Raw genomic sequence first — 11,023 nt, forward strand, 5'->3', positions numbered from 1 at the left:
TGGTTCGCAGTGATTTGGGTCTGTGTTCTCCTCACAGGTTGCAGGTGGACACGCAGAGCCTGTTTGGGTAAGACCAGGATGGAAGAGTCTAATGAGCACCTTCCCATCCAGAGTGACACCATCCTGCCCGAGTTGTGCTGTGATCACATCACCATAACAAACCCGTGAGTCTGTCTGGTGTGCTGTAAGGGTCGGTGGGTTGGGCTACTAATGCTGTTAAGATTAAAATATTTCCTCAGGAGCAAGTTTTTTCCTTTCTGTGTAACTGCCCTCAGACAAGAGATACCCTGATTCACAGCCTGTGACAAACACTCATAGTGCCATCTGAAAACAGCTGTTCTAGTAGTCACTTCAGTGTCTCTTTTGGGTTGTAGTCATTACTTTCATGTGCTGAGCAGAAGGATGTATGATTTGCAGAGGATTCTGTCCCGTTTAGGGGTTACATTGAGGGCAGTGTTTTCAAAACGAGTCATCAGATCCCTTTTGTCAAAGTCAGCCAGACTTTTCATGGAACACAGCACTCGGGCTGTTGAATTCTTTAGAAGTTTCTCTGTTTTAATGCCTCATGAAAATCTGGCCCTAACTGTGAATATGACTTTTCTTTGATAACACAACTCTGGTGTCCATAGTCTCTTTTTTTTTTTGCAACCTTTAGTACTTGCAATGCCTAACTATTATTTTTATATTTTCTTAGCTGCGTTTAATACTGTTCATTTCGTCACGGTTTTCTGCACATGCAAGTTGCAGTTTTATTATTTTAAAACCTCTCTTCTGTTCTACGAAATAAGATTGGCGACGTTAATGTGGAAACTGAGTAAATACAGTGGTGCCTGCCTTATTAGGCTGTGTGTTGTTCTGTTGCCAAAAATCCAGGAATATTTATACTCGCAGACTTTTATACTAGCCTGAGTTTGTGTCAGATTTAGAGCTCCGTTCTGCAGCTTTGGATGATTCAGGGGGAAAGAATTATTTTAAAACTACATTTCCAGTTTCTTGATGGAAATGTTTGTTTTCTAGGGTGGAAGTGCTGAGATCTTTGGTGGCTTTAAGTGACCCTCAGGAGGGGAAGCTGACTCAGTCTCAAGAGAAAGTGAGTGACTAACAGACTTTCCATGTCTGTTTACTGCATCATTTCAGAAGAACCTATAATTAGGTAGTTGAGCTTATTTTAAGAATATATTAGAACTGTTTCTATAATTCACGTTTTTGCAAGCTGAACTGAAGTGTGTGTTTGCCAACTCTGTTCTGATTGCCCTGCAGGCAGTAGTGTGATCATCAGCTGCTGCCCCAGTTCTGCACGGTTCCCTTCACACAGGTCTCAGAGTGAATCGGGTATCCCAGCCGCTACTGGAAGTGGGGGTTCAGATCAGACCATCTCCCTGACTGAGGGGCCAGCTCTTGCAGACCCTTGCTTGCACTCTCTCCTTTGTTTCCACGCGTAAGCATGTCATGTGTGATTAGTTTTCTTAATCCAGTGGGATTGTTTTCTTGAGCTGGCTCATTCTTGGTAATGACGTGAGAGCTTAAAGGCAAGGAAGAGGTGGAGCTTGTGCTTTATGTTACTTTAAAGCAATCCTGAAACTGCAGCCCTGATATTTTTGTGGCTTCTGCTGCCACTGACCTCAATCACTGGTAGTGCTCTTTATAACAGTCAGAACGTGATGGCTGTTGGGACAGGAAGTGAAGTGGCTGATGCAGTAAAGGATAGTAATGGCCAAAAGAAAGCACAAGAGATTAGGATGTGATTTGGTGGATTTACACAGTATAACAAATGCAGGGTGTAATTTGGAGAGGTCACTGCTTTCTCTGGGAAGATGTGTTAAGACCGTTATGGGATATTCAGATTTGCTCAAAAAATTTTTTCTCTTCTTTGAGTAATTGGACCTGCTGTAACCTTTAATGAAATTTGGTCTGCAACACTGTTTTTCATCACTTCATATTCCTGTATTGAGTCTTGTAAAAGCCTTTAATGTTAATGTGCATTCATTCCTTGAATAATACTTTTATTTCAAGCAGAATTGCTTGGGAATCCCCGAAGTAGAGCTTCCTGTGATATTGGAGTAATAATTATTTTGTGCAGCACAGAATGAGTCTCATACTTGGTTCTCATTTCACAGCTGAATTTTTATGCTCCTTTGTATTCTAGGCACTAAACTCGCTGGGCATTTGGAAAACCACATTTGCAGCTGTTCCTGGGCCTACATCAAAGACCTCAGTGGAGTGATAGCTGGAAGATGGGAGATCAGGATGCAGGTGAACCCTTTCTGGGGATAGTGGCTGGTGGTGCCACGGACTTCGAAGGAGCTCTGCCCTCAGACACCGTGTCGCTCAGCGATTCTGATTCCGATGACTTGGGGTTAGCAGATGAAGCGGAAGTTGATACAATATCTCCTGAGGAGCCATCTGTAGATGATGGGGATTACAGATCAAGGGAGACCCCCCAATCTTCAAACAGCACTCACAGATCTCCTGTCCAGCCCTTCCATCTCAGGGGCATGAGTTCTACGTTCTCTCTCCGTAGCCAGAGCATTTTTGATTGCCTGGAAGAGGCGGCCAAGTTGTCTGTGCCCTCGATGCCTGAAGATAATGTTGTTGATGGGAGGTTTAAACGTCCATTGCCTCCAGCCACAGTTTCAAGTAACATGGTTCCAGAAAGCCTGGGTAAGCAAGCCAAACCAGTGCAGGCTCCCAAAACCTCCCCTGCAGTGCCTGACTACGTGGCACACCCAGAGCGCTGGACCAAATACAGCCTAGAAGGAGTTTCAGAGTCGACTGACAAGACTAACAGGGCAGTGGCCATGGAATTTCTAGAGGGTTTGAAGAAAAGAGGGGAGGAACAAAGCTCAGCTACCCAAGATAGCTACACCCCATACTTCAACCAGGACCCTTCCAGCTGTGGAGCTGGGAGAATCGTCTTCACCAAGCCAATAAAAAGGGGTGTTGATGGACTGGAAAAGAAAACATCAGCAGGGGAGGATGAGAAGAAACACATGAAAACAGATCTGAAAGGAAAATCTAAGAAGACTGATGACTTGAGGGAAGAGGATAAGGTAGAGCTGGGGCACTTGGGTAGTGGAAGTGGAAAGGCCACAGAGGAGGAGGAGTGCATGATGGGGGACCTGAATACAGAAGGTAAGCTTAGTGCGGGGTTTAGTGGTGCAGGTGAAGAGCCATCGGTGGAAACAGTTGGATTCCATTGCAGTAAGAAGAAGAACAGGAAAAATTTCCGACCTAAAGTAGATGATGAAGGGGAGGAGGAACAGCACTGAAGGATGGAGCACATGGAGACATCCTTGTATTGTATTGTCTTTGGCTACGTTTGGTTTTTTTCTCTGACTTATTTTCTGGTCTGGAAACCTCGCGATAGCTTTTTGTCTAACAGTTTGCGTCGTAGCCACCCAAAACAATTTATATTGTTAGAAATTAAGCTCCACTGCAGACTTTTTGTTTGTGACAGGTCTGTGGGCACAGGATAGTTGCATCCTAGCAGGGACGAATTGATAAAGTGTGCTTTGTTTGCTTGAGCAGCTCCCTGGGGCTTGCTCTGCAGCTGAAATAGCCCCAAGCACCAAAGAAAGAGATGTGTTACCTAAAACGCTGCAAGGCTTCCTACTAACCCCGGGATTTAGAGATGTTCCCAAATCCTGTAGAATCCTGGAACAAAGATGATGAGCTGATTATGCAGAGATTTTTAAACAATGAAAATGAAACCTCCTCTTCCACTAGATGTGATTTCCCCTGTCCCTGGGAGGAAAACTTTTTTTTCTTTTTTTTTTAAGGTTGGCTTAATTTTTACCTTCTTTGGTGTTACATGTTTAAGATTTAAAAAAACACAGTGTTTTCTGTGGAGAGGCACAACTCTGGATACATCCTGGTGAAGACACTCAGGATGGCTTCAGCAAAGTCTTGCCATGTTGAGCCTAGAATTGACAAGAGCCTCAGTTATGTTGGGCAGCAGCTTTTCCTCTTACTGGTATGATACAATGATCTTGTCCTTGGTGATTCCTGGCCTGCGTGTTTGTATGTCCTTCCCAGGTGGCAGTGCTTCCACGTTGATGCTGGGTGTGATTTGGTGGGAATGAGGTATTTGTACCACAACTGAATACTTTTATTTTCTTTGGGACTCAATAAACTTTCCACTGTAGCTTGATTTCTTCATCTCTTTGAACCATGCTGATCAATGCAGCTGTAGGAGTTTTAACAAATACCCATTTTATTTGATTTGAGAATCGTCTCAAAAATCTTCTAGAATGTTACCCTAAGCTTACTCTTGTAACTTCTCCCTCAAGTCTTATATTTTAGATGCTAAAAATCACATTTTTAACATTTTCAATCATTTTACAATATCTAGAGAACCCCTCATAGGATGAATCACTGCATACAATGAAGCACATTGTAATGAATGTCAAATACAGGATTTTTTCACACAGAATGTTAATAAATTTTATAAATAAGGTTGAAAGATTAAATTATTTGAAAGGTTATATGATTTGAAACTCAAATTAGTTCAAGTCAGATTGGACTGACTTTTTTTTGCTAGTATTCTAAAGGAACCAACCCCAATGCTGGTATTTATAAGCATGTAGTGAAAGACTTCTTTAGAATTTATGCTCTTTTTTGCTAGACTGTGCTTGCTCCAACTCTGAAGGGTATTTGGGAGGTTGGTTCCTCTCTGGGGATGTCAGCATCTTCTCAATAATTGACTGTCAGGCCTAAATCATTTGGGTCTTTGTGTTGGAACAGATGTATCATTTGGCAGCAGAAGCAGAAAACAATGGCAAATTAGTAATGTTGAAATTCATCCTTTAATTTTAAAAGCAGAGTGGATTTTCTTATGAGTATACAGCTTGATGCATGTTAATTAATGGGTCATTACTAAGTACATCACTTGTTCCAGTGCATGTGAGTGGGACATAACAACAATTCCAAATTGATTTTGGTTTCCAGTGACTAATTAATGTGCTGATCACTTACTGGTTTTATAACTTCTGCTTGCCCGGGGTGAAGAACAGAACAGGTAGGATAGTACCAAAATTCCATCACCGATAATGGAGTTGCTGAGGTGTGGGGCACAGCTGAATAAACTGGAAAAATGCCTATTTTGTTGAAGACATATTAGATTAATATCTATTAATAAAAGGCTCGTGTTGGAAAGGTATTTTTTTTATCAGATCTGAGATTTTTTTTTCTGCCTCTGGTAACAGAGAAAGCTGTGCAACTCACATTCATGTTGCATAGAAGCCATGAGGAAATTAAGTTCAGTTGAAGCTTATCAGTGTAAGAAAGAGCACAACCCAATTCTTCCCCCTTCTGATGCTGTTTATGTCATTCCAAAGAAATTTCCTTTTAAAGGACAGTAGTAAAATTAATTTTATTGGTGTATCTTTTCATACAAAATTTTAATAAGGGCAGCTAGCTTTTGAATGCTAAAAACTTACGTTAAGTAATGAAAAAAATGGCATGCAGTCCAAATTTCTAGTTTGTAGGAAAATTCTTGTTAAACATTCTTGCTTTAAAATCTCTAAGTGATTTTATTTTTTTTTCCTGACCTTTGAGAGAGAAAAGTAAAATGAAATCAGAAAACTACTTAGGTATAGATGTGGTGTTCCACGTGGTGTGATACATAAAGGCAAAGCCTCCTTTAGTAGCAGCAAGCTGACAGCAGCTGTGATCTGGCATTAAAAAAGCACGGGCAGAGGCTGGGGGTCTGACTGCGGGAGGGGAGGGTCACCTGCTTTGTGTTTGGGAAGTGACTGAAAGCCACCACACACCTGAGGACTGCACAATGAGATTCCAGCTTCTGAGGATGAGTGAGGATCCCTCAGGAAGGAATACTGGCAAAGGAATACATCACAGAAGCCAGCGTGGGAAGAGAAGGTGAGTGCAATTGTTTGAGGGTTGTAAGAACTCCAGGAACTCTATGGATTGTAATAGTTCAGTATCCCAGACCCTTTCCTGTGGAAACTATTTCTTGATTTCCTTTCAAAGCTACTCAAAAATACAAGCTTGCTTTCTTGGCCAAGGAAGTGGCTTGTTTTTTAGTGTGTAAATGATCACTCTTCAGAAGGGAGACTCCCTTGAACAGAGAAATGTGGAAATGAGCAGTGATGACGTTGGGTTGAGGGTGTGGTATTGGGAGAACAGAAGGCAGATCCTATTTGCAAAAGCAGGTAGAGTCATCCTGGAGGAGAAAGTTTGTAGTGTGATTTGTGGAATGGAGTTTTGGAGAAAGGACCAAGCGATAGAGGAGCAGGAGGGAAGAAAGGCCAAGAAATTGAAGGAGGAAGACCAAGAAATCCTCAGTAGTGTCAAACACAGACATAAAGGCTTTGAGAGCTGGGCCTCAGGCCTTCCTGAGACTGGGATTCTGCTTCTGCAGTAGCTCAGTACAACAAAAGGTTTAATCTGAAGAAATGAGAGTAGAGTTTAATTATCAATGTATGTGATGTCCGACTCGGACTGATCTGCACGCTCTTCTCTGTCACTTCTTTCTGGCAAAGGCACTTCTGTGTCGACATTCATCACACCTAATGGGATTGTAAAAGTGATGTGCTTGTTTAAAAGCCTTAGGACAAGGCACATAATAGTAATTACTTAAGAAACTTTAAAATGTTGGAAATAATCCACAGTAAAAAGATAGTGTAGATTCTACTACCTTGCATTTCCTCAGTAAATGATAAAACCAGGTTTCTTTATTTTTCAGCTATTTAAGTTTCTGATTTGGATGCAGTTACAGTACTGAAATGTCTGGGGAACACGCTACAGGATGTTTTTCCTTACTAGAATGTTGATAATAAAGCAATTTACAATTATGTAAATTTATGTGTTTTATAAGCTTCTAACAGAATTAAGTCAAGTTTGAGGTTAGTTTAAGTCAGAGTGATTGGAGGTCTTGTTATAACTGCTGAGTTTCCAGCTACTTTTTTTTCCCATATAGTATATATACGTTCAGTTTTTGGAGAGCTCGTGTAATAGGCAGTAATAGGTAATGAAACAGATCATTTAGAAGAAGATCCAAACTCTTCATTGTGTTGGATATCCTGTGGTGGGTGAGAAGTAGGCTCTTTCTGTCTCCAGTGTTTTAAACTCCAAACAGGAGCCCTGGGACACAGGACAAGATTCTTAACTGACAGAAGTAGTTGCAGCTCTGAAGGCCAATTAGCTGTGTTGATTAAAACAAAGTGGGAGGCTTGCTCAATTGTTTTTTTTAATGACCATTGTTAGCCATATTAAATGTTTTGGTAATACTCATTGACTCAAGAAACTCCCCAAGACACGATCCTCTCGAGAAACCCCCGTGGCAGATACTTATTTATGTGCTTAAAGCTGAGTGACATCATTCTAACTCACACTGAGTGATAGTCCTTTCCAAAAGCTTTTAATCATCCTTTGCAAAAGGTAATTTTTTCATTCTGAAGTCTGAATGTTCTGTTCCTTGTTTATATTCCCATTACCTCCAGCCACACTCCTTTGCACCTCCTTATGTGGTTCTCTTCCAGTTTTTATTTTCTTGCATTTTTAACTGAATTGTTCAGCTGTATTAATTAGCTTTTCCATGATTGTTTTCAATCCTTACCTGTATAGTTTGGAGCTGGTTGAATGCACAAGAGGTTGGTTTTGGTTAAAACATCTGCCATTGAGGAGATAACAGTTGTACAGTAGCAAATCTACAAAATAGGTAGTGATTTCTATGTCAGCTAGTTTTTGTAGTACTTTATCCATTCTTAAATGGGCAGGAAAGATAATCTAGCAGCAGACTGAAGTGACATCTGAGTTTTTTGGGGGTTTTTTTAAAGAAAAAGTTGAACTGTCTTGGAGGAAGATTTGTATTAAATACCTTCACTTTTTTTGTGAGTATATTGCTTTATCTCAAGCCGGCACAAACTTATTAAAGCATTTCTTGCGTGTTCCTGTTGAACCTGTATTTGGTGTCAACATTGTTCATTGAATAGCATGACTTTTTTCAGGAAGCCATAAAATGGATAAGAAAGGGGAGGGAAACTGCAATGGGAGTATTAAGATAAGGAACTTTCAGTGAGGCCAAAATTACCCTGGAGAGTTCTAGGGACAAAGGAAACAGTAACGCTCGTGCTATGTAGCACATAGTAATGCTGAACATTTTCAGACTGTTTAAAAAAAATGTTTGTTTATATTTCAAGGGTTTGTCATCAGAAGCTCAATATAGGGTTTCCTTCTATTATTTATGTTTCACATTTGTATGTTAGACACTTCCCTTTGAGATGTTGGTATCTGGCATGTCAGAAACTTAGAAAAACTGATGTCCAAAAAGATGAGTTTAGGTCTGATCAGACAGAATACGCGTGTCTTCAAAGTTGTCAGTTTTAAAGAAAGAAAAGGTTGGGTGAAGGAAGAGAATAGAGGGGGGAGATGAAACATTTCCTTCTAAAAGCATCCTTAAGAAAGGAAATAAACACTTCTCAAGTAGGCTAGCAAGGAGAGCAAGAAATGCTGTATTCCCCTTTCTCCCAGAGGTCAGAAATGTTTCTTTACATGTGTGTATCACTAGAGAGAAAAAACTAAGGAAAGTGAAACTGTAATACAGATCCATTTCTCCTTCCCTTTACCCCTAATCAGGGTCTGCCAAACCACCAGTGAGTAAGACAAACACGGTGAAATCCTAAAGCTGATAAAAATGCCTATAAAAATATTACTTACCTGGGCTTCCATAACTTTAAACCTCTTTTCTTGTTCCTTCAGTCCACTAAAATATTTAGACAAATTATCCACCCTGCGGAAACAAAGCAGACAGGCTGAGCGAAAACAAAAGGCCTCAGAAGGAATCCTACAACAAAAAACCCACATAACTTACTAAAGCCATGACCCTTCACTGGCAATTCTGTGCTGCTGAGACATCCCAGAGCCCTCTAAAATTTTTGTCCTTTTGAGGTGTTCCTGCAACTATTTATTGAACAGGGCAACAACTCTGGGACACTCTCATGCACCCGTTGCCCAGGGACTCAATAAACACACGGATTACAGCAGCCGTTCAGCTTCTGGCAAGGGCCACTTGGCCCCAGCTGCTGTGGAAATGAAGGACAGCAGAAAGGAGCCTTGAGTCCAGCTCTGTCTCTCCAGCTACTTATGTCCAACCTGTACCAAATGTAAACTGATCCTGGTGTGAGAACTGAGGCCACAGTCTTTGTTCCATTGACACAGGGGAGATGATTAGTTTAAAATTTATATGAGGTTTCATTTTTGGAAACTGTTTTGACATTTGAATCCCTTTTTCCTTGCAGTCCAAAGGGACTGTGTAGGAAACTTCCATGTAGTGCCTCCAAATTGTTGTACTGTACACATGCTTTCTGCATCCTTCACCTTTTTTCCCATCAGTTCCTTATTCTCAGCATCTGACTCCCCCTGGCTCCTCAAATCCCTCTCTGCTTTGTCTTAACTACCATTTCAAAGTTTCCCCTCTATGTTCCATTCAGGTCTGTGTGAATAAGCTGCTGCTGGATGGGTCTAATGGTTGGACTTGATGATCTTAAAGGTCTTTTCCAACCACTGTGATTCTACAATTCTAATGCATTTTGGGATTGGTTCAGTGCAAAGCTCAAAGAATCACTTTCTGAGGGTTTCAGAAGATGACAAATACACACTGCTACCCACTAAGAGCAAAGATAAAAAGCCATGGGTTTAGTGTTCATCTGAATCTTTTCCAGTCTCTTTCTGGCTCTGCTATACCTGAAATACTGTGAAGCCAGCCTGATGATTACTTTTCCCCTTCTAGCAGTAAGTTGATCTATAATGTACCATCTTTAAAGCTTTCTAGCTTTAAAGCTAGAAAGAAGATCATTGTGCCCTTTGTTTGGAAGCAATTACACACATATTTATTGCTTGAGCTCAACACTTGAGCTCTCATTCCTAGGGTTTGTCAGTGATCTTCTTATGAGAATAAGATTTAAACCAACATAATAATTCTAAATTAATATGAATTAAGAGTCTGTGTAGATTAGAGGGAGAAGAGTATTTTCCAAGGACATATTCAAGTACTCTGTTCTGGTCTCCAGCTATGCTATGAGTTAGACAGATGGAGGTTTGTTTTTGAGACAGCACAGAAAGAAAACAGCACAAGAACATTTTCACATAACTTTCTTATTATGATAATTTTCACACTCATTGTGCCTCTATTTGAAGTCAATTTTATCAGAAGAGGAAACAGCCAAAACAGGTGTTAAAAGCTTCTTTAAAGAATGCTTTGCTGTCTGGCTTTCAGTATTGCTTTAGATGTTTGTTTTCCCTGCATATAACTACTTTGTGTCTCACTTAAAGGAGTAAACCTCTGAATAATAATTTAGGACTTTTTCTTTAGAACACTAAACCAATCCAAGTACTATTCCTAGTGGGGAGATATTTTAGAGAAGTATTTAAATGGTGACTCAGTTAATTAAATACAATTTTAGAACCAATATCGTTAATTTCTTGTGGAAAACTGTAGTCTCATGCCATAAAGCTGTAAATAGTCGTTCTGCATCTGTGGGTTGGGGGTAATTCAAGATAAACTTCCATTCAAAAGTCTAATTCCAAAGTCTATGTTGTGTTCCTACAGGCGATGGAAGTATATGCCCTGCAGTATAGAAAAGGAACTATTCTGCCACCATTTTTGCATAAATATGATTTTCTTTGAGCTCGACTGCAGGTTTAGCTGGAGCTTACAGGTCTGTAATTGTACATACTTCAGGAATGCCAAAAACTCTTCTAATTTTGTAGTGATGGTGGCTTCTCATGTTGTTTCATGGACTGCATATTCCCTAACTGCTTTCTAGTTGAACTCTTCATATAAGCTTTACAGGCACCTGAATGTTTATGTCATTCAAAGATGAAGACATGCAAGGTACACTTCTTGTGGGTCACAATAACATACTTATTAGATGTGGCCTTCAGCCTTTCTTCATTGCTTTCTTTCCTTTCTTGTTCAAGGTTTGCAAGATAATTCTCTTTTTGCACCAGCTCCCATGTTATGATTTTTTGATCTAGGCCAACTGGAAGATCTCTTTCTGTAGGG

At 40.3% G+C, this 11,023-nt stretch overlaps 2 protein-coding genes across 2 annotated transcripts in view; one reads left to right on the forward strand and one right to left on the reverse strand.

The window, feature by feature from the left end:
* Positions 1–2,234: 2,234 nt before the first annotated feature.
* Positions 2,235–3,269, forward strand: TSSC4 (tumor suppressing subtransferable candidate 4). Its single transcript, XM_010175108.1, has one exon. The coding sequence runs from the start codon at positions 2,235–2,237 to the stop codon at positions 3,267–3,269; it is 1,035 nt and encodes a 344-aa protein (XP_010173410.1).
* A 3,157-nt stretch (positions 3,270–6,426) lies between these two features.
* Positions 6,427–11,023, reverse strand: part of TRPM5 (transient receptor potential cation channel subfamily M member 5) — a 40,010-nt gene continuing 35,413 nt past the window's right edge. The window contains exons 21-24 of the mRNA XM_010175107.1: positions 10,883–11,015; positions 8,677–8,749; positions 7,577–7,667; positions 6,427–6,527 (exon numbers count right to left, since the gene is read on the reverse strand). Of these exons, the coding sequence (XP_010173409.1) occupies positions 6,427–6,527; positions 7,577–7,667; positions 8,677–8,749; positions 10,883–11,015 (398 nt within the window). The remainder of the gene's footprint in view (positions 6,528–7,576; positions 7,668–8,676; positions 8,750–10,882; positions 11,016–11,023) is intronic.

The sequence above is a fragment of the Antrostomus carolinensis genome, unplaced genomic scaffold (assembly GCF_000700745.2).
Source record: "Antrostomus carolinensis isolate BGI_N321 unplaced genomic scaffold, ASM70074v2 scaffold36499, whole genome shotgun sequence".
NCBI classification, from domain to species: Eukaryota; Metazoa; Chordata; class Aves; order Caprimulgiformes; family Caprimulgidae; genus Antrostomus; species Antrostomus carolinensis.